This window comes from Mauremys reevesii, linkage group 7 (assembly GCF_016161935.1).
Source record: "Mauremys reevesii isolate NIE-2019 linkage group 7, ASM1616193v1, whole genome shotgun sequence".
In the NCBI taxonomy this organism is placed as follows: domain Eukaryota; kingdom Metazoa; phylum Chordata; order Testudines; family Geoemydidae; genus Mauremys; species Mauremys reevesii.
In genome coordinates, this window is record NC_052629.1 from 31,180,535 (window position 1) to 31,203,816 (window position 23,282).

The window sequence follows — 23,282 nt, forward strand, 5'->3', positions numbered from 1 at the left end:
ATAATCTCTAAATTGTATTCTATGTTGGGGGTCTGGAACAAATTTAATAGAATAAAGGTGTTGCCATTCTGTTGGCATACACCTTGCTAACAATAACATTGATTTAGATTATGGAACATGCCGGGGAAAAAATGGTCTCCCTACTAAACACACCATAAGTGTAAGCAACCAGTCAGCACACTCCAGACATGTCGCGATGCATCCTTGCCACCGGATAGTCAAACTGTGAACTAGCTGAGAACGCCTCACCACTGGCTCCTCCTCCACAGTTGACAAGATCCTGCTGTTTTCTGGCTCCTTGCACTACTCTGGCCAGAATGCAAAAAAAAAAAGAATCTGGCCCATAATATGTAATGCAGGTGTGTAAAAATATATGCAGTATAAAGTCAGAAATTATATATTCTACTAAAAAAATTCATCAGGGTGAACTTGTACTAAAGAAAATGGTAGATGATGCCTGTGAGCATCAGTTTACAGTTTTTACATACAAGTCACACATATAAACTGCCCCTTGAATATCTGTCACTGGTGTTCCATTTCCCATGCTGCCCAGGCACCAGTCAGAAAAACCGCAGGATTCTGAAGCAAATCTAACACTGCAGTGTGGAAGCAGCATAAGTAGACGTCTTACTCAATGGAGTAAGAGGACTTGCATTGGTAATAGTGTGCGCTCAGGAAGGAGGAATGGACTTGGTCATGAAAAGTAGCACCAAATCAGGGAAGCACAGAGACCAGAACCAATAGCAAGGGGCAAAAAGGGGAGAAGGGACATAAAACAATTGAGAGATGAAAAGATGGGGACTGAGGGAACAGAGACAATATAGGAAGAAGAAACATCTAGGGAGGAAAGCAAAGAGAAGAGAAAGGAAACGAGAGAAAAAGGGATAAAAAGAGAAGAGGCAAAGGGAAAACAGTGAGAAAAAAATCTACCTTGCTAGAACAGCACTTGTGAGTTCCACTGAGAAAGACTTGATTATTAGGAAGTACAGAGGCTTTCGGGAAAAGCATAATCACTTTAACAAACTTGAAAACCTAAGACAAAGGGGAAAAGGGGAGGAGAGGGTGCACATCTTTTTGACAATAAAATGCTTCTAGATTGCTAGAATTTTTTCAGAAATTCTCAGCCGATAGACCACCCTTCCCCATCACACTGTAACCACCCTTTTGGGTTCACCCTGCTGAGATACCAAATCTCAGCAACTGTTTTTATTCTTAGAAAATTTTGTTTCCAGTTCAGCTTATACTAAAGCAATAATACTCTCAAGAGTAAATTTAACTGTTGGCCACAGTTGTTTGATGGATTACACAATACAAGATTGTCTGGCTCCTCCACACCTTGAAGGTGACAACACTAAACTTGTAGCTGAACCCCCTTGGTACTGAAGGAAGAAGAAGCCATAGAAACTTTAATCAGGTACAAAACTTATATCAAAATGAAATTAATGTTCAATCTTACATATAAATGTTAGTTAAGTGTTTTCTCTTTCTCCCTTAAGCAACAAGTAGGCAACTCTGAAAATGGTATGATATGGAAAGTTAGGAGGTTTCATAATATTAAAAGAAATGCTAAAAATATTTTAGTAAAATAATTACAATAAAAGGGAACTGCTGCAGAAGCAAAATTGGTAGTGAGCAGCAGCTGCTGTGCCAAATCAAAAAAAAGCTAAAGATGAAAGATTTTCAGCATGAACATCACAGGTTAAGGTGCTGGATTGTAACTCAAAGTCACACAATTTAGGCTTTAATTAATACTATCACTAAAAATAGATTTATAAGTAAAAAGAAGAGGCATAAACCCTTACAGGAGCTTGGAAACTGAGTCTTGGGAAAGCAGTCCCAAAGGCCATGAAAAAGAAAATCACACCCACATACTCCACCCATATCATGCCCTGTGCAGATAACATCAGTCTTTCTGGTAAAAAGTGTCTTTGCTAACATTATGGTGAGATTCAGTTTTGTGTAACTTCAGTATTTCATAATTTTAAAATACCAATGTAGAACACTTTATGCTCAAAGCTACAAAAATATGCAAACAGAAATCTGACTGAGTACATTTGTTAGTTTTCCTTACCTTTAAAAATAACAGAAACAATAGGATCCGGTTTTCCAAATTTAGTTTTAGGGATATTGGTAGCAGATTCCACAATCACCCGAAGCATTGTTTCAAAACTTGTATTAAACCACTGCTGTCAGAAAAGGAACTCAAGAAATTCTGTACTTCAGATGTCCTGTGTCCTCCTCCAGACTGCAAAGCTAGGAGGAGGAGGCAGCAAGGAACAGTTTGCTTACAGTGAAAAAGGGCTGATGGGTGGATCTATGACGAGCTAGTTACTAAAGGCTATAGAAAAAAAGCTACCTGTAAACTGACACCATAATTCCTGTGCAAAGCAAGCACCATCCTGTGAAGTCTGCTATGTGAAAATGAAAAATGTACAATGTAAACAGTATATAAAAAAAGCCTGAGCATATGAACCTCATATAAGTAAGTGATCAGGGAATGAGGAGTATATCGCTGGCAAAAATTAAACACAACCTTAGTAGTCAGACACACCACAGCTCCCTCTTTTAACTATACTTCTGAATATACCATGTCGTTGAACTTTATAATGGTCTACACTTTTCTCATCTTTGCTTTCAATGTGTCATGTTTTAATATATTTTCCATGTTTCTTTCCTATTTTGTAAATCCACAAAATATCTACTCTTCAAAACAGTTTGAGTACTCCCCATTCTATACAGCTCAGGTTTTTAATAAACCTCTCATATTGTGTAGGCACTATACATTCTGCATTTAAAAATTGCAGTATTACATTTGTTCAGCCCTTTAGGAGCAATAATAAAAAAAAGAAATATGTAATAATATGGTGTCTGAAGAAAAATCTGAAAGTTTTAACCCAAAAGGAGAGAAGACCTTGTCTATTGCTCAGTGACCTATAAGTGATTGCTCTGAACCAGAGAAAACTAAGGAGTGGAATCCACCTGAATGAAGCCAGTCAGAACTGGTGAATCAGAAGAACAAAGAATTGGCTATACCAGTTCCAACCATTAGTATGCTTAGTCCTGTTTCCTGTCTGATGTTTCAGAAGAAACCAAACCAAAATTACACAATATATCTATTTGTACAATAAACGCACATGGGAGATAAATTTCATCCTGACCTCTGCAAATATCACATTATGCCCTGGAACCTCAGATCTTATTATTTTTAGCTTGTATTAACTGCAAGTATTATTGATGGTCATTAAATTGTCCAAGCCATCATATTGTACTTGTTGACCTTTAGACGTAGTTCATTCTGTATATTAACTATATGTTGTATGAAGTATGGTAGTATTTTATTTCATTTGGTCTACATGAACTGGCTGTTCATTTCCTTAGTTTCTTGGCCCACCTGGTTACTATCTGGTGGGAAGCTGAGAAAAATAATCAAGAGCATAGACCAAATTTAATATTATCCATGTGGAAACATGCTGATGCAAATACAGATTTCTTACTGTGACTGTCTGGAATGCAAGATCAAGGGGATTTAAGCAAAAACATTCTATTCCAGAGTAGACCATGAAAGTGACCCATTTTCCCAACTGGTCATGCAGTAAGAGTGGAGTGCGTAGCATGCCTAAGCACATAAAATGTTACAGAAAACATGCGTTTTAAAATAACTGTGAGGGTCCAAGTTTCCTAGAAAAGAAATTAAACTCTGAGTTATACCTCACCTCATTATACTTACACATTGCAGAATCTATATCACAGGCTTGAGTCAATTCCCACTGAAGTCAATGGAAGTTTGATTGGGCTCCCCCCAAATGAGCAATATTTATGCATAACAGCACCAACCTTAGCTTCTGCCCAAACACTCTTCTTTTATAAACCAAAATTTATTTAACTCCACAACAGAAATTCACTCCATAGTAAAATTTAATTTGAAATCTCAGTGTACAAAGGAACATGTTTGTCTGCAATTTTTAAAACTAGTTTTAAGGATTAGAAAGAGAAATCTCCAAAGCCAGACTTTAGACATTTAAGATGGCATTAAAAATCCTTTATATTAAATAGTATGTTGGATACCTAGTTTGGCACTCCGTTTCTGCTATTTGTATTGCATTGTTGTAGGTGACTCGGAAATTTCTCCCCACAGCTTGGTGGTGTATAAACACAGGTGTCTGGTCCAGAGTAGAGGGGATCACTTTCCTATATTGCAGTAATTCATTTTTCAGACTGACATAGTGCCCAGATGATGGACAGTTAACAAACCTCCAGGGGGCAATATGATCATATGGATTTATTATTCACACGGGGCACCCTGAAGCTGCTAAAGGGAGATTACTCCCTTCCCTGCCTCCTCAGCCCCTCCCCCGCTCCCTTCCCTCCCTCCTGTCCAGCCCCTGCTCCCTTCCCTTCCCTTCTTCCCCGTCCCTCCCCTGCATCCCCGTCCGTTCCCCCCTCCCCTGCATCCCCCGTCCGTTCCCCGTCCCTGCTCCCTTCCCTCCCCTGCATCCCCCGTCCGTTCCCGCCCCTGCTCCCTTCCCTTCCCTTCTTCCCCGTCCCTCCCTGCATCCCCCCGTCCGTTCCCCGCCCCTGCTCCCTTCCCTCCCCTGCATCCCGCTCCGTTCCCAGCCCCCTCTCTCCACTGCTCCCCTTTATCCCCCATCCCTTCACCCCCTTCTTCCAGCCCCCGCCCCTCCCTACTCTCACCCTACTCTCTCCCCTGCTCCATTCCAGCCCCTCCCCAGTTCTCCTTCCGCCTCAGTCCCTTGCTTCCCTTCCCCCTCCTCTCCACAGCCTCGCCCACTCTGCCGTTCCGCCCACCCTACGCCCTCCGCTCTCTCCCCCGTCCCCTCAACGCTGCCTGACCCTTTAGGGACCCCGTAGCTCACTTCCGCTAGTAAGATCCCTGAGCGGAAATGACGTTGACGGAGCCGCGGGATTCAAACTCCCGGAAGCGGAGGTGTGGTTGAGTGGAGGGGGATTTATAGCGGTGTCGTTGCCGCTGCTGCTGCCCAGGTAGGTGGGGGTGTCCCGGTGCTGCTGCTGCCGGAACGAGCCCGCGGCGGCTCTGCGGGCCTGCACGTAGCGATCTGAGCCTGGAGCTCTCCCGGCGCGGCCCCGGGCCCGCCCTGCTGGCGGCAGACGCGCCGCGAACCGCTGCTCTCGGTGGAGGGGCGGGCGGCTTCCCCATGTCCCGCGGGTCCCGAGCGTCCGTGGAGGCAAATCTCCCGCTCCCCTGGGTATGGACCTGTGGCTGGAGACGGCCTCTGCCCATCGCTCCTGAGCAAACGTAACGCCCCCGGTCAGGCTCGCTGCTCAGAAGCCACGGGCCGTGGTAGGCGTGACACGCAGCGGCTCGGGTCTCGCTCCCCTGTGGCGAGAACCGAGCATCGCGGGAGGCAAGCGCTGGAGCTGTGCTCAGGCGGGGGGGCTCTTGAGGCGCTGGGGAAGCCTGCAGCGGAGGGGGAAATTGCGATTGTATCTAGACACCAGGTGCGCCCACATTAAAAGATCTTAGCCTCTGTTCAGCAGTGCCTCTTGAAGCTGACACCGGTGAAGTGGTGCAGGCAGATCTGCTGATCATGGGTTAGCTGAAAAAGTAGTAAAGCATTGTAACTGTGTTGGTGCCAGGGTATTAGAGAGACAAGGTTGGTCCAATAAAAGTTATTAGACCAACTTCTGTTTTTGCAAGAGCCAAACTCAAAAGCTTATCTTGCCAACAGACGTTGATTCAATAAAAGCTATTATCTCACCCACCTTGTCTCTCTAAGGTAGTAAAAATACCTGTGTCCTAGATACCAATGCTTACCTTATTGATACTACTGGTCCAAGTGCACCCTTGTAAAACTGACAAATCCTCTTGTAGACAAGACTCTACAAGCTGAAAACAAAGAGAAACTCTGAAGCTTCTGATCAATCCAGAGACAACACCCTGATGGGAATTATAGCTCCTTTCCAGTATCTAGGGTTGTGGATTGACCTTTTCACCAGGAGATTGCTGGTGTGCCCTTCTTTCTTTTGTAATTTCTGGTTAATAGGTTTTTGTCTTCCAGTTAGATCTCTGGTAAATGTTCAGGTCCAGAGTTAGCAGTAACTGAAGACAGATGTGCCTACCCTTTTGCTCTTAAGGTCAGGGGAGGAGGGTTTGAAAAATGTATCCGACACATTCTGACAAAACACTTTTTCAGTGGAATTTGCTGCTTAGTCAAAAAGTGAAATGGTCCATGGGTTCTGTTGGAAGTGGCACTCTGTTCCCCTTCACAGAGAACTTCGAAATGCTTTGTTTTCCATTAGTATCAGAACAAAACCAGCTTTCAAAATAGAAAAACCCAGTCTGTTAAATGGAATTACCTTTTTGTGCCCAGCTCTAGTAGCTATGAAAGATAAAGAAGGTCTGGTTCCATCAGTTAGCTCCAGGGACAACTTCTTGATGAAAAGAAGCCTCTGCTGCTCTTACCTATAGATAATGGGCCTTCTGGTATTTCAGAATGCTTTCCCTGATACTTATCTTTTGGGATTTGTCTCTGATTTAGAGCTAAGATGTGAAAAAATTATTTAAACTTGAAGCACCACCTCTGTCTAATCCCTGGAAGGAACTTCTTGTCTGTCCACTCCAAAGCCTCTTGGCTCCTCTTGAGTAGGGAGGATCTCTGCTACTCCAAAACCCATCAGATTGGGTAAGGGATAAATAGTCTCTGCTCCTGAGGTTAGGTTTCCAAAGCAATAGTGCAGAGCACTGGAGCTATTCTCATTAGCAGTATTTATTTGTATTACTGTAGCACCTAGTAGCCCGAGTCATAGACCAAGACCCCGTTGTGCTTGGTGCTGTACAAACACAGAACAAAAGGATAGTCTCTGCCCCAAAGAGCTTGCAATCTAAATATCCTGCTTTCATCACAATAGTATCTGAAAGCCTCCAGTAATACATTATGGAATGTAATTAACATCTGTTTCACATTTTGGTTTGCCCTCTTATCCCCCCCGAAGGAGAATTGTGTGTGTGCGCATGCAGTGTAGTGTTTTGCTTCTGTTTTCTGGGTTTTTAAATGTACACATTGCTGTGTGTGTGTGTAAGCCCTGGCCTGCACTACAAAATTGTCAATATGATTATGTTGCTCAGAGGTGTGGCAAATCCACACCCTGGAGTGATACAGTTTTATCAAACAAACTCTTAGACAGCACTATGTCAACAGGAGAGCTTCTCCGGTTGACATAGCTACCACCTCTCAGGGAGGTGGAGTAGCACTCCTGTTGGCGTAGGTACCGTTTTCACTAAGCACTATAGCTGCACAGCTGCAGTGCTATAAGTGTAGACAAACTCTTAGAGGCAAGATTGAAGAAATGTGCCTTTCTCTCTGAGCAGAAGGGGCTCGGTTTCTGGTGTTCCTTAATTTCTGTGGGAGTTTGTTCTGCAGTCTTAGACCAACAATGCAAAGGTCTGTCTGCTGCACAGATGAGCTTTACCCTTATGGAAGAAAGTTCCATTGTGTCTGAGGAGCAGAATTGTTGATTTTGGTCTTTATCATGGAGTTCTAGGTCATATACTGGGTCTGGGCCATTAAGTACCTTAAAGAGAAGAAGGGGAGACCTTGAATTTAACTGGATATTCAATGGGAAACCAGTGTAAGGAGTGAAGGACAGTTTTGTGTGCACGGTAACCCGAGGTGTTGCTGAGGCAACGTGCTGAAGTGTTCTATAGCCGTTGAAGTTTTCTAAGGGCTAATGGTGCCATCCCCAGGTATACTCCATTGCTGTACTCCAGATGGGAGGTGACAAAGGTGTGTATAACTGAGGCTAGATCATTGTCCACCAGGATGGAACAGTCAAGCCAACCAGAGTTGATAGCATTACTCACAGGTGCAGCTATGCGAGTACTTAGTGTCAGTGAGAATTCCAGAAACAACTCAAAGTACTATGGACTGAACTGAGCAAATGTGGATGTCTGCAATCAGCCAAAAGAGACTGCATCACAGATTCAAACTCTTCAAAGTGCTTTCCTCTGCCCACCAGTATAACCTCTGTCTTGCTTGAGTTCAGTTTCAGCTAGTTGCTATGCATCTGTTACCTGATGTGGTCCAAGCATTGGCATATCTTGGTGATAGCAATACTATCATATGTGGTGAAGGATAAGTAGAGCTGTGTGTCATGTGCATGTTACTGGCACCTGAGATGGTCATCTTACCAGTATACCTAGTGACTGTAGATGTTGAACAGGACCAGAGAAAATTGATCCTTGAGGGTATCCATGAATGAGAGGTCTAATGATGGAGGGGCTGTTTCCTGTCACTATTTTTGGGATGTGACGCTCCATAAAGGACTAGAACCATTTTAGCATATTCTCCTGGATCCTTGTCACTTCTTTCAGGTCAGTCAGCAGAATCCATTGCAGAGACGTCCAAACAAAAATTGAGAATGGAAGTCTGCCAAACATGCTTTGATAGCAGGAGATTGTCCCTCAGGTCCACGAAAGATGTTTTCGTCCCATGTCTTGGCCTGAATCCAGGCTGTGCCACGTTTAGGATATTTGCTTTGTTAGGCAAAAAGATTATTTTCCCCAAGAATCGGGCAAGCACAGACAGTACTGAAGAGGGTTTATTTACGGTACCGGGAAGACTGACAAGCAGCTTCAAAAATATGCTGCTGTAGTGGTCAGTTATATACAGGCTCTTATCAATTCATTTGCATTTATCTGTACATACAGAGACAGACATTGTTACAAGTCAAGAGGGAACCTTGAACAAAGATAAAAATAAGAACAGTACATACATATAGAGGTCATTCTAATTACATCAAACATCTATGACTACCTTGCGGGTGAAGGAGGCGGGGTGTGTGTGGGGAGGGGGGAGCGAGTTAGGGATTTGTGAGGGAGGTAAAGTAGTATTATCTTCATTTTGAAAATAGGAAAACTGGTTACTTCAGTCTGTGCAGTGCAGGAATAGAACGCAATCTGACTCAGTCCTGAGTTTTAACCATTAGACCATGCTTTTATCAAACTTGTATAAAGACTTATTTTTCGTTAGGTCTCTAGCAATATGCCTCTACCTCGATATAACGCTGTCCTCGGGAGCCAAAAAATCTTACCGCATTATAGGTGAAACAGCGTTATATTGAACTTGCTTTGATCCACCGGAGTGCACAGCCCCCGCCCCCCCCCCCCCCCCGCTTTACTGCGTTATATCTGAATTCGTGTTATATTGGGTCATGTTATATCGAGGTAGAGGTGTATCTTTAATATTTAACACAGAAAGGGACTGTTGTATACATGATTCTTTTGTTTGTTTTCACAGAGCACTTGGAGGATGACATCAAAGGCCACCAAAGATATAATTACTGGCAAGTGGGGATTCAAATCTAGTAACTCCAAATCTGAGACTGAGTTGGAGAAGTATAAAAGAGAGAATGCAGCCCTCAAAAAGTCAATGGAGGAAATCATTAAAGGGAAAAGCAAAATGACAGATACAGAAAGGAATAGACTTTTAGAGGTAACATATACACTATGACTCTCTGGCTTGTTTCTATGGTGCCATAATTGTACAAAATAGCATTTCTCAACAAATGACTATTCTCCTTGTAACTTTAAAATCAGATTTTTAAAATGTATCTCAATGTGATGCGCCCATTCTTAGGTATTTGTCAGTTGTGCCTGCACTAATAAATTCCAAGTTATTTTACAAAGTGGTTAAATACAGAGGCCTGGGGCCAAGGGCCTCAATTAGTAGCCAATAAAACATGTCCTGTAATGTCTTAATACTGTTTCAGTGTTCTAAAAATGTCCGTAATTGGAGTATTGCCTGCAGAGATCCCTATTTTGGATGGTATAAGCACCCTTGGTGAATGAGATGAGAGCTCACTGGATTGCATGTCCATGCAGCTGGTCTGTAGTCTTGTGCTTGCATTCAGATTCACCTAAGAGGATGCAGCCACAACCACCATAAAGTGTCTTTATGCCACCATAGACAGAGAGCAGGAATTTGGGGATGTCAATTTCTGCCCTGCTGTTCTATTTCAGTTTTATTAACTAGGTTAAATAGCGATGCCTAGCAAAAATAGCACTTAAGCTAAGTTTTTGGGTTTCTTGCCTTTTAGTCTTGTGGCTCCATTGAGCCTTTCCCTGGTCTACTCAAGACTTCTTTGCTAACTTGAACTAGAAGAAACAGTCCACCAGCTGCAAGCTGTGTCCCTCCTGCAATGGCACCATGTCTCTGACTGAAATATAATGGGTGTCCTTTTTGTTGTGAAAGAACAGGATCCCAATAGGTGCTCTGTGTGTGATCTTCACCAGCTTCACTCTTTGAGTGAGCCACATTAAATTCCATCTTCTGGACACACTCTCCACTTCTGCTTCAGTCCTCCAGTGGCTTCATAGTTTCAAGTAGCTGGTCTTGAAACTCTGCCTCTAGTGGACAGAAACCTGTACAAAAGTGAAATGATGCATATGTACATATTAGAAGAGAGGGTAGAACCCATTTAATATCTAATGTCAGTCATCAGTAATTGAAGATACAGTTGAGTGAAGCACAGTTTAAAGGTGAAAGACCGGATTGTGTAGAGACAGGATTTAATGGTCTCACTGTCAGCTATTCTTCACTGACATCACTTACATTTTAGGGGGGGTGGGGGTTTGGTGTGTTTTTGGTGGTTCTTATTGTTTTTGTGTTGGGTTTTGGCAAGCTAAATTGCCACATGAAAAGGCTGTACTTACTGTGCTCTAATGGGATTTAAACATAAAAGGAGCTTCTCAGTCTCTAAAAAGCTACTGGATGCAGTAGCAGTGATAAGAAATGTGCCAAAGAAAAATGCTTCATCCTCAAAGACTCTTGTAGTTCTCATGGTATACATGTCTCCAAATTTATATAATTTGGAAGAATACTTTTTTCAACTGAATGGCAATGAGATTTTTGTTGCTCGTGTCATTTCCATGGTTACATCTGCCGTAGACTCAATTAGTATGCATGTTTTCACATCCTTTAACTATACTCTAGCTTGTCTTGAGTGGTAACACAAATAATTTTTTTGACTCAAATTATTGCATATGTGTTTCAGCTAACCCCTGTAGCATTCTCTAGTTACAGTAAAACTAATATTCTCAACTGACTAAAAGTGGGTCTTTCAACATTCAGAAGTGAATATCAGTTTCGATTCTTGTGGACTTTCCATCACATTTCTGTGTGGTAATTTTTATTGGCTTATCTACGCTCTTGTTTTGCTCCATGTAGAAAATACTTGCCCTTGAAACTGAAAAGGAAAAATATATCTGTCGACTTGGGGAGAAGGAAAAAGAAATCCAAAGCCTACAAGACAAGCTTAAAACAAGAAATAAAAGTAGTGATGTCACTTCACTACTTGGACAACTTGAAGAGAAAACAAAGGAAGCGGAGAGGAGAGAACTACTACTTAATTCCCTGTCAGAAGAGATGGACCGTTTGAAGCATAATTTATCTACAGTTACTGCAAGATGCTCTGAACTTGAAAACCGAGCCAGCACCTTCCATTTGTCCCAGGTACGTGTTGAATAAATCCCTAATCATTTATAAGCTTACTTTAGAATTCTTTTTTGGTTAAGCACTGAAATCCATTCTGCAGCAAGATGCACTGATATACTACTTCCCTTTTTCTAAAAGGTCTTATGACTGTATATAGCAGTAAGTGGAGTAATCTAGCTAGTTACTGTCTGAGGGATTCTCCCCTTTCAAGCAGTTCTTCGTGCTGCTATAGCAGCTTAGAAAGATCCCTAGAAGCCCCAAATCTAGATGGATTGTTCCCCAGCACTGGCTTTGAGCAAGGCAGCCTACCCTCACCTGCAAGATCCTTGCCACAAGCTCTGGTGTAGAATATATGACTGAAGGCATCAGAGAGAGTGAGGGGCTGTGGCTGTCATGGATGCTGCAACTGCTTGTGCTGAAATTCATAGGGCAGTCGGGGGGACTGTCATAACTGAGACATGGATCAGGGTGTGTTTGATCATCCCGGAATCCCAATGCCACAAAGGTGACACAGTCACCTTGACTCCCCTCTCACTGAGCTTCTGTAATTTGGGAGAACAATGTAGTAAAATCTCATTCAGTGGGCAAGTTAGTGCTAGAAAGGTAAGAGAGGTATAATTAGATTTGTAAAAATCTACAGAATCATACATTCAGTGATGTCACCCTCTGCAACACTGTCCAGGAAGACTTGCTGTCATCCTCCCCAGGTCCTCTGGTTGGTGGAAATGTTGATAATACAGTGCTGTCAGAAATGGGTCAAGTTAGGTTTTTGAATGATACCCTTCTTCCATGAACACAATGGTACCAATTGTGACAACCCTAGAATAATTATGTCGATATATATTTGAGAACTTTTTAAAAATCAACTTTTTTTGGTAATCCTAGGGAAGCTGTCCTTTACATGTAGGCCTGAAAACATTAATTCATCAGATGATTTTGAAGCACATGGTATTTCACACACAACTGGTGTGATGAGGCCATCCTTCAAGACCTAGCCAGACCCAATAAGGGATAGTAGTTTTGGTTGTGCTTGATCATCTCGGAGCCTTTCCATTGCTTGATGATTTGCCCTCCTGCTAAACGGTATAAATGTAACCTTTGCTAGTGGCAATTTTTCTGTTTATCTGCTTCTTGGAAAATGTCCACCAATGTGGTTCTGCAAATGTTGTAATGTTTTCAAATGGTAAGCTCAGCATATGACCGCTTCCAGTGCATTTATGACTTCCCCAGTGACTGTCTCATCTTTTCAAGCACCTGCTGGTGGGTCTCGAACCGGTTCTCCTGCAGCAGAGATTGACCTGGGCCCCACCCGGCTGGATCAAGCAACCCCAGCCCAAATTGCTGCATGGTGCAAATTCCAATTAACAGTCCTGACAGATCACTTTTAAAGAGTTTCAAACAATCAACCAACTTCATGTATTGTCACGTGATCCCATGCTGATTCAACCTCATCAAACTGCTTCATCCATTCTGTGATACTGCAGCTCTCTATTGTACACAAAAGGTCACAGAGTAGAATGTACACTGGATGTGTGTAATTGGTATCGCAAGTCCTCTACCCTTTGGGAAATGACTTCAAACAGCTTAATATGCTTTTCAAAAAATACATCAATTATGTTATGTACTGTAACTATGTGCATACCATTTGCAGATGGATTCCAGTAATTCTGGCTGGATCGTGACATCTTAACCAGTGCCTCATAACTCTTTATAACAAAGCTGATAATACCACTGAACTGCTTCTTTTTTTGCCAATGGCAAATCAGCCTGAAGCTCCCCTTCCATTTACAGTAATCTGTAACATTATAAAAAAAATCAGGTATGTTCTGAGCATTAACAGAACATTGTACTGTCAGTCGAGGGCTATGATTTAAGTTTGTCAGGGCTGCATGTTGATATGCCTCTGTTAAAGTATAATTAAACTTTTTTTTTTTTTACTCTTTTTGAATCTATACCAGTGGTTGGCAACCTTTCAGAAGTGGTGTGCCGAGTCTTCATTTATTCACTCTAATTTAAGGTTTTGCGTGCCAGTAATACATTTTAACCTTTTTAGAAGGTCTCTTTCTAGAAGTCTATAATATATAACTAAACTATTGTTGTATGTAAAGTAAATAAGGTTTCAAAATGTTTAGAAGTTTCATTTAAAATTAAATTAAAATGCAGAGCCCCCCCCCCCGGACTGGTGGCCAGGACCTGGGCAGCGTGAGTGCCACTGAAAATCAGCTCGCGTGCCACCTTCGGCACACCTGCCATAGGTTGCCTCCTGCCCCTTATCTATACCTACATAATTGTTCTATGTTTGTCATGTTTGGTACCATTGTATTTGTAGGGGAAAGGGCTTTTGAATGATGCCCAACTTGACCCATTTCCAATGACATTGTATTATCAAAATTTCCTAAAACGGGAGGAGCTGGGTGCTGGGGAAAGGGGCAGGCGGGTCGGCAGGTCACACACCCCCACCCCATGCCACTGAGGTTAACACCAGTGAAATCATGATCCTGTTGATTTTTACGAATCAAATGATACCTTCTTTATCTTTTCATTATTTATTTGGTCACGGAATTACACATGTTCCCAGGCTGTTAGAGGAGCAGCACAATCTCACACTACCTTTTAAAGAAATGCTTATTTAACTCCCCACCTGACCTTGCTGTGGTCACAAAAACAATCATCTTTGAGCTCCCCTGTCTCTTTGGTCTTAAAAATTCTTATTTACTGCTCATGCAATTCTAAGAACTGGCCACCTGTGACATATGATGTAAACCACACAAACAGTGCAGGAATGTTCCGTGCTAGAAGACAACAGGCCAGTCCTCTTCAATCTGCATGGTGGGATAGTATGGGAAATGTACTACAGCTGAATGCTACAGCAATGCATTTTTGAAGAACAAAACTACTACTTATAGTGACCATAGCTGAATGAATAATGATGTTAGCTAAACAGCTGCATCTATTTAATCTAAAGAACAATTCCCAGAGGACCAAACTAGAAATCTTTTTTTCCCCCCAGAGATGAAGTGCTCTAAGAGCTTTGACTTTATTTTTTTTTGTGGGGGTTGGGGGAGAGACAGGGAAGGAATCCCACCTTTTCTAAGTGTAAATCACTTATAGCTCAGGTAGTCTGATATAGGATCTGAAAATGTTTTATCTGCTTGCTTTCTGTGCTGCCATCACCTCCCCTGTGCTTTACAAGTCACTACAGTACTGTAAGAACTACTAGGGCTTAAATATCAATGCTTATACACTCTAGCAGTTAGATCCATTGGTAAAAATCTATTTGAGATAAAGGTGGCGGGGAGAGGAGGAAAATGTGGTAACTGTCTTAAGGTTCTGCATCCTTTGACTTGCCAAGGCAAGAAATGCTTAAGCAAATTCAATAACAATCCCTCTCTGAATCCAAGTGCCTCTCTCGCTCTTCCCATGAGACATAGGTCCTCTCCTAAACCAATTGTTCATAAAACTAGCCATTGCTGCTTCTCTCTTGTACCACTGTCACTCCACTAGGGGGCTTCACACTCTCAAGGTGCAACCTTGTATCTCAGTCCACCCTCTTCCAGTCAACTCTCTGAGGTTCACTCTGTTTTTCAAGTATCTGTTTTTCAAATTATTCACTCCTTCCTATGTAACTTGTAGGGATGAGTGGTCCATTTTCCCCCTTCTCCAAGTAAAGCCCCACTCTGCTGAAAATCTAACCTTGGCACAAGGAAGATAATGTCTAACTCTTTCTCCCATCCTGCAGTGTTCATTCCAACGGGGATGCAATCTGCACTTCTGATAAAGCCTCCTAAAGTAACTCACTTTCTCTCTTTCCCAGCAACACTTAATTCTTGTTTTCAAGCCTTACTTCATGTATTAATACTTAACATTATTTCTTCCTTCCCAACTTTAGCCATACTCCCTTCACAAACCAACAAAAGTGATCCCTCAATTCCAGTAAAACAGTATGCTTCTGGGTCCCTGGGGGACTTCTTAAAGGTACTCCCTTCCCCAGGTCAGAGTTATGGTGACGTGGCAGTCATCTCTTACCTAGATTTGGGAGATTTAACTCTTGTCTCCACCTTGAAGAGTGGAATTTTTATGTTAATGTATCCACATTCAGTTTGAAAACCGGGTCCAGGTTGTGATTAATGCTCTGTGTATTAGGTCTGGTAATTACCTTTGAAAATCTTATGCTGTTGTCTGATTTAGGGTGTTAATATTAATTTGAATAATATGGGTTTTAGGCTCACCAATTTGTTTGATCAGAAGATAAAAGTTCTTGTCCTGAATCAGGCTCCACGGAATTTACAAAGGACCCTCGGGGGTATGACAGGAAACTCACACTGAGACTGATCACTGCCAAGAAGCAGTCACAGGAAATCAGGTTCCTGTGCTCTTAAGAGTGAGTGAGTAAGACGCACAATCTTGCTCTCTAACTCTCTGTAACTTTAACTCTTTACTTATGCCTCAGGTGAGAATCTCAGGGGTCTAAAGATGCCTGGAATCCCTGAAAATTCCTGTCACACACTCCATGACTCTCCTGGCTGGCTTGCCAGTCTGTTGCCTGATTTAGAGTATTAATGTGGATAATATGGGTTTTAGGCTCGCCAATTTGATCAGAAGATAAAAGTTCTTGTCCTGAATCAGGCTCCACGGAATTTAAGAATGACCCTTGGGGGTATGACAGTAACACTGGAAGCTTACAGTGAGACAGATATAGCCGTAAAGACTTTTTATTAAAATAAATGAAGCAGTAATTAAATGGTAAAATAATCAGAGTTACGAAGTTACAATTGTATTACTGCTATTTAAAAGATACATAAACTGAACTTACATTAATATAAATCTATAAACGTATTACAATAAACCAAATATTTAAACTATAAGAAAAGATTATATATATACACACCCACCCACCCACACACTCTACCTCGATATAACGCTGTCCTTGGGAGCCAAAAAATCTTACCACATTATAGGTGAAACTGTGTTATATTGAACTTGCTTTGATCTCCACCAGAGTGCGCAGCCCCATCCCCCCCAGAGCACTGCTTTACCACGTTATATCCAAATTTGTGTTATATCAGGTGGCGTTATATCGAGGTAGCGGTGTGTGTGTATATGTATATATGTGTTTATATTAAAAAATATGCTAGCAAGCAGGTTAATCCTATAGGCTGCAATGCTAAGGGCCAGTTCTTTCTCTTTTCCTTTAGATTTGTGGATAGGAGGATGCCATGTTGAGTTGCTTCTTACTTTTAGAATGGTTAATAACTATAATGTGTCTAGATACAAGGAGACTGCCTGCATTTATAAAGGTATTTGTTTCCATTTCTGTCAGTTCTGCACTTTCTGAAAAGCAGGGATACAAAGTAAAAGGGATGCATGTACACTCAGGTGGCAAAACTTAGCTATAAACATTGTCAGCATGCTCTTTCTGAGTCTTGGTGGGAATGGGGCTGGAAAGTTCCCCTCTTCTCCCCCCCCCATTCCCCAACCTCTTGTTCAATAGATGGCACTGATCACCCTAAATGTGCATGGTTTTCACTGAATAACTTTTAGAAACTTGGCTTGTGCCAGATCCTTAAGTAAGAAACACAAATATGAATTCCCAACTCTTGATTTCAAAGAAGGAAGCTTTGTTCTGAATAATATGTTATCATAAATATCCTGTCTTTCTGATGCAGTACCACTCTGAATTTGCCCCTGAACTTAGGGTACGTCTATACTTACCTGCCGGGTCGACGCATAGCGTTCGACTTCTTGGAGTTCGATATATCGCGTCTCAGCTAGACGCGATAGTTCGAACTCCGAACGCGCTCCCGTCGACTCCGGAACTCCTCCACCACGAACGGCGATGGCGGAGTTGACGGGGGAGCCACGGACTTCGATCCCACGGCGTCTGGACGGGTGAGTACTTCGAACTAAGGTAGTTCGAGTTCAGCTACGCTATTCGCGTAGCTGAACTTGCGTACCTTAGTTCGACACACCCCCCCCCTTAGTGTAGACCAGGCCTTAGTGTGGGCTCCCTAATATTACAAAATAACACTTCTTAAGCAGGCTGGACGAAAAGTGTTATACCAAGACAAGTCCAAGTTAACTGAACAAAAAGTCAGTTCAGAATAGCCTAAAAATTCAATAACCATTCTAGTAATCTCTTGTCTTCCAAATTTAGTGATGGTATCAAAACCATGTTTCTGAACAGTCTGAAGTCAGTAACTAATATCTTGAGTTAGGTTAGTAGAAAATATTCTCAGAAGCTAGTCATGCTGTCACTAGAGCTCATTTGGTACATCTATCATAGTGTGCTATAGAGAGCACAGGTTAACAGATAGATGTTTGCAATCTTTCCACTGTTTCCCAAGAGAACAGTGCTGTTTCCTTGCCTCTGAGTCACTCACTTGTGGTCCACAAAGCCCTACTCTTTACTTCATCCTCTTTAATCTCCACATGAAGTCATTGGGTGGAGGGAAGTGTATGTCTACGCTGCAGTGTAAGCCTGAGCCCAGACTTGAGTCCAAACCACCCTTCAGTTCTATATACGCATCTCTTTGGATTGGGCCTAAGGTCCTAGGACGCTGGAAGGTTTGAGCCCCAGTCAAGCAGGGACCCAGGGTTAGAGCCCTGCAGATTTGCAATGTAGATGCAGCCCCCCAACTTGGGTTCTTGGAGTCCACCAAAAGTATCCCACACTCCCAGGGGCCAACTTCCTTTGTCCTCTCTATCCTAAATCTCCAGTCGACTCCAGGGAAATGGAAGCTGCTCCCCTTGGTTTGGTGCAGCAGCTCAGTGAGTCAGTGTTTAACCTTCCCATTGTCTTCTGAACACCAAGCTGCAAAGTCACCATCAGAGAGCCTTCTGTGTTTGCAGTGGAGACTGAACAGAAGTCCTTTGCAAAGCATGCTGCTTCAGGAGCAAAGCCAGATTTTGGAAAATCTCTGATGCAAAGCCAGCAAAACAGTGGACTTTAAAATACCAGGGATGACCACACGTACCAACAAATAGTGAAGAAGCTGGCAGCATTGCAAATTTACCAGACTGGAGACCAGTGCAGGGAGTGGATTCAGCAGCTCACAACAGAGTATTGGAAAACCAGGGACCAGAACCATACCTTGGGTAACTCACCAACATCATGCCCAACTTATGATGAGTTTGAGAGAGTGCCAGGCACTGCACTGACCACCAAGCCAATGGTGGTGCATGATGACCGGGTCAGCCGGGATGGCGCCCTGCTGGCCCCACAATCCAGCATGGGGACAGATGAGGGTCAGCAGCAGGTGCCAAGTGAGGGCAGTGAAGTGACTCTGTTGCTGAAACCGATCCCAGAGGAGGCTTGGAGCAGTGAGAGCGCATCCTGGGATCATACTTGGAGAAGCTGTTTGATTGCTTCCTACCCCCCCGGAGGAACAGCCTGCTATGGAAGCCTATATCAGACACAGAAGGGACAGAAGGTGCTCCTGAGCCTGGTAAGTCTCTGGCTCCATTTTAATGTTTAATACAGTACTGGGAGGGTTTTCTGTTCTGTGAACCAATGCAAAAGCTATTAGAAGCCCCGGTTAATAACCCCTGTCCGCTAAGGGCAGGTAGTATGCCACCAGTGGCTGGGCTTTCCCACCTCCCACCATGTGGATTTCAAAATAGCACCAGGGAAATGCAAACAGTAAAAGTGCCTTCAAAGTGAACCTCTGTCTGAGAAAGCAGTTTTTATAGAATATCAGGGTTGGAAGGGACCTCAGGAGGTCATCCCCTGCTCAAAGCAGGACCAATCCCCAAATCCCTAAATGGCCCCCCTCAAGGATTGAACTCTCAACCCTGGGTTTAACAGGCCCAATGCTCAAACCACTGAGCTATCCCACTCAATAGTGTATTGAGCCACCTGGAAACAGTGAACTGGTGGGTGAGGTAGAAATGTGTTCCATTTACAAAACTAGTCCATTTCAGTTAAAGGTAATCATGTGGCCATGTCATTCATGTCATGCAGTCCACAAGTGACACAACCATTTGTGCCAAATTCAACTAGTATTTGAAATTTTGTCCAGAAATATGGCGGGGCTGGTCAAGGAGGACGGCTGTGGAGTTCTGTGTGTTTTGCATACAGCCATGTGGAAGTTAATGAATCATCCTATTGATTCCCTCATGGATTCTGATGCAATCCTGGGTGCTGATAGCTGCACATATTTCCTGAAGCAGGAACTTGAGATAGGTAGTTGTATTGCAGGGAAGGATGTATTTTATAGGGCCATCTCTGTAGCTGACCTGCCCATTCCACTCATGTAGTGACTGAACAGCACATCTATGTTTGAGTACTTTGTTTGCATACATTGCTTGGAATAACATCTTCCTTTGCCAGTTGGGCGCCACAAGAACTGTTATGTCCTCCAAAATGTGGAGGGTCGGAAATGATAGAAAAAGCTTTTGTAGCATGGCCACTGATGGCACCTTTGTTCTCCCCCGTGCCTCCCCTCCCCCCCAAGTAGTTATGCAATTTTTTTTTTAAGAAAACAAAAAACAGCTTTGAATTTTTAATTTACCATTGTCTCTCTGCTTTTCACTGAGCTTAACCAAGCTGTGTCCACGGGAGCTTCGGTGGTCTGGCACATCCCCCTATCAATATACTGACGTTTCAGTTTGAAGAAGTAGCATTTTATGTCCTTGAAATTCTAGAAGGATTTTTTTCTGTGCTCCTGCACTGAGCTATATGAGCAGTAACCCTCTGTGTGTTGTGTTTTTCCAGGCCCCTTGACCTCTACTGGCTGCAGTACTTCCACAGCTCACCAACACTGCAGCAGACGACTGGGTCAGTGTAACTACACAGATTGTTCCAAGAGGAAGCATTTCTGTGATGAACTGATGGTTGAAGTTCTGGACAGAGCCGCCAAGCAGGTCCAGTACTAAAGGCAGAGGCAGAGATTCTTGAGGCTAGAGGAGAGGCAGGGCAAGAGGAAAGGCTCAAGCTTGCTGCACAGCTTGAGGACAGGGCTTCAGTGAAGGAGCAGGCACTTGCTTCACAGTTCCAGGAACAGCAGCTAAGAGAGAAGGATGGAGCTCAGCAGAAAGAACAGTTTGAGCAGCAGATATCACTAATGGCTGCAAGAGAACAGACTCTGCTGAACCACCCACATCACAGCCTCCGTCCCTTGCCAGCTTGAAAAACTCTATGGCTGGGTGGCCCATGCACTTGGGCCTCATGAATAGCTAGAGAGGGCAACTGCCCCATGCAGCCCTCCAGATTGATCCCCTCTACTGGATACCTCCACTCTCTGGCACCAAGTGTGCAACAAACAGGGATAGAAGGGAAAGGACAACCAGGGGTCAGAGGACATGCCATGGTAGGGGGTTTCTGTCTTATACCTAGCTTTGCTCTTTGAACTTATCCGTGTGTGGGGGGTGGGTAATGGCAGCTGGCCTGCCTGGCAATGGGTTAACATTGTACTTTTTGAATACATAAAATAAAAAGCTTATTTATAAATATCAAGTCTTTATTGTTATCACTTCATACAGTGTGTATTTAAAATAATACAGGTAAACATGTGATCTGGGATAATTAAGAATTTGTATGCAAATGCTGTTCCTCCATACAATTGTCTAGATCAGGAGTCCGCAACCCATGGCATGCGTGCCAAAGATGGCACGTGAGCCGTTTTTTGGTTTTTTTTTAATGGCACACAGCGGCCACCGCTGGCCCTGCTCAAACCGCTGCTGACGGCCGGGACCCTAGCAGGGAGCAGCATGCCATTAAAAATATCCTGCCCAGCCCAACCCGCTTTTCTCCACCCCCCGCCTACCGCTCTCTCTGGCGGGGGCAGGGGGCAGAAGCAAGCTTGGTCCTGATTTAAGGTTTTGCGTGCCGGTAATACATTTTAATGTTTTTAGAAGGTCTCTTTCTATAAGTCTATAATATATAATTAAACTATTGTTGTATGTAAAGTAAATAAAGTTCATAAAATGTTTAAGAAGCTTCATTTAAAATTAAATTAAAATGCAGAGCCCCCCAGCCCGGTGGCCAGGACACGGGCAGCATGAGTGCCACTGAAAATCAGGTTGTGTGCTGCCTTCTGCACCCGTGCCATAGGTTGCCTATCTCTGCTCTAACCCAAGGTCTGCTGTCTTGAGTCTCAGTAACCCTGGGCTCACATTGCAGTGCAGACATATCCACAGTATGTTTGTAACCTGTCCTTTAAATCGGCTTCGGTACCCAATGACTGGAAGTTAGCTAATGTAACGCCAATATTTAAAAAGGGCTCTAGGGGTGATCCCGGCAATTACAGACCGGTAAGTCTAACGTCGGTACCGGGCAAATTAGTTGAAACAATAGTAAAGAATAAAATTGTCAGACACATAGAAAAACATAAACTCTTGAGCAATAGTCAACATGGTTTCTGTAAAGGGAAATCGTGTCTTACTAATCTATTAGAGTTCTTTGAAGGGGTCAAGAGACATGTGGACAAGGGGGATCCGGTGGACATAGTGTACTTAGATTTCCAGAAAGCCTTTGACAAGGTCCCTCACCAAAGGCTCTTACGTAAATTAAGCTGTCATGGGATAAAAGGAAAGGTCCTTTCATGGATTGAGAACTGGTTAAAGGACAGGGAACAAAGGGTAGGAATTAATGGTAAATTCTCAGAATGGAGAGGGGTAACTAGTGGTGTTCCCCAAGGGTCAGTCCTAGGACCAATCCTATTCAATTTATTCATAAATGATCTGGAGAAAGGAGTAAATAGTGAGGTGGCAAAGTTTGCAGATGATACTAAACTACTCAAGATAGTTAAGACCAAAGAAGATTGTGAAGAACTTCAAAAAGATCTCACAAAACTAAGTGATTGGGCAACAAAATGGCAAATGAAATTTAATGTGGATAAATGTAAAGTAATGCACGTTGGAAAAAAATAACCCCAACTATACATACAACATGATGGGGGCTAATTTAGCTACAATGAGTCAGGAAAAAGATCTTGGAGTTATCGTGGATAGTTCTCTGAAGATGTCCACGCAGTGTGCAGAGGCAGTCAAAAAAGCAAACAGGATGTTAGGAATCATTAAAAAGGGGATAGAGAATAAGACTGAGAATATATTATTGCCCTTATATAAATCCATGGTACGCCCACATCTCGAATACTGTGTACAGATGTGGTCTCCTCATCTCAAAAAAGATATTCTAGCACTAGAAAAGGTTCAGAAAAGAGCAACTAAAATGATTAGGGGTTTAGAGAGGGTCTCATATGAGGAAAGATTAAAGAGGCTAGGACTCTTCAGTTTAGAAAAGAGAAGACTAAGGGGGGACATGATAGAGGTATATAAAATCATGAGTGATGTTGAGAAAGTGGATAAGGAAAAGTTATTTACTTATTCCCATAATACAAGAACTAGGGGTCACCAAATGAAATTAATAGGCAGCAGGTTTAAAACAAATAAAAGGAAGTTCTTCTTCACGCAGCACACAGTCAACTTGTGGAACTCCTTACCTGAGGAGGTTGTGAAGGCTAGGACTATAACAATGTTTAAAAGGGGACTGGATAAATTCATGGTGGCTAAGTCCATAAATGGCTATTAGCCAGGATGGGTAAGAATGGTGTCCCTAGCCTCTGTTCGTCAGAGGATGGAGATGGATGGCAGGAGAGAGATCACTTGATCATTGCCTGTTAGGTTCACTCCCTCAGGGGCACCTGGCATTGGCCACTGTCGGTAGACAGATACTGGGCTAGATGGACCTTTGGTCTGACCCGGTACGGCCTTTCTTATGTTCTTATTCTTAGTGTTCTCAGGTGCCAGCAAGACACTGACAGTGCCCAATTCTCATTTGCTTCCAAAGTAAAAATACCACTGCCAGCTATC

The 23,282-nt window shown here is 43.0% G+C and overlaps 2 protein-coding genes across 6 annotated transcripts in view; one reads left to right on the forward strand and one right to left on the reverse strand.

Annotated features, from left to right (window-relative positions):
- The window catches only part of MYOF (myoferlin), a 113,448-nt gene extending 111,195 nt beyond the window's left edge, over positions 1–2,253 (reverse strand). For both annotated transcript variants that reach the window (XM_039480977.1, XM_039480976.1), the window contains exon 1: positions 2,072–2,253. In XM_039480977.1, the coding sequence (XP_039336911.1) occupies positions 2,072–2,159 (88 nt within the window). In that variant the 5' untranslated portion in view covers positions 2,160–2,253. The remainder of the gene's footprint in view (positions 1–2,071) is intronic.
- A 2,506-nt stretch (positions 2,254–4,759) lies between these two features.
- The window catches only part of CEP55 (centrosomal protein 55), a 36,562-nt gene continuing 18,039 nt past the window's right edge, over positions 4,760–23,282 (forward strand). Inside the window, exons 1-3 of one of the 4 annotated variants that reach the window (XM_039482657.1) lie at positions 4,760–5,001; positions 9,276–9,470; positions 11,205–11,489. In XM_039482657.1, coding sequence (XP_039338591.1) covers positions 9,288–9,470; positions 11,205–11,489 — 468 coding nt within the window. In that variant the 5' untranslated portion in view covers positions 4,760–5,001; positions 9,276–9,287. The other 3 variants (XM_039482655.1, XM_039482658.1, XM_039482654.1) reach the window with 3 other exon arrangements.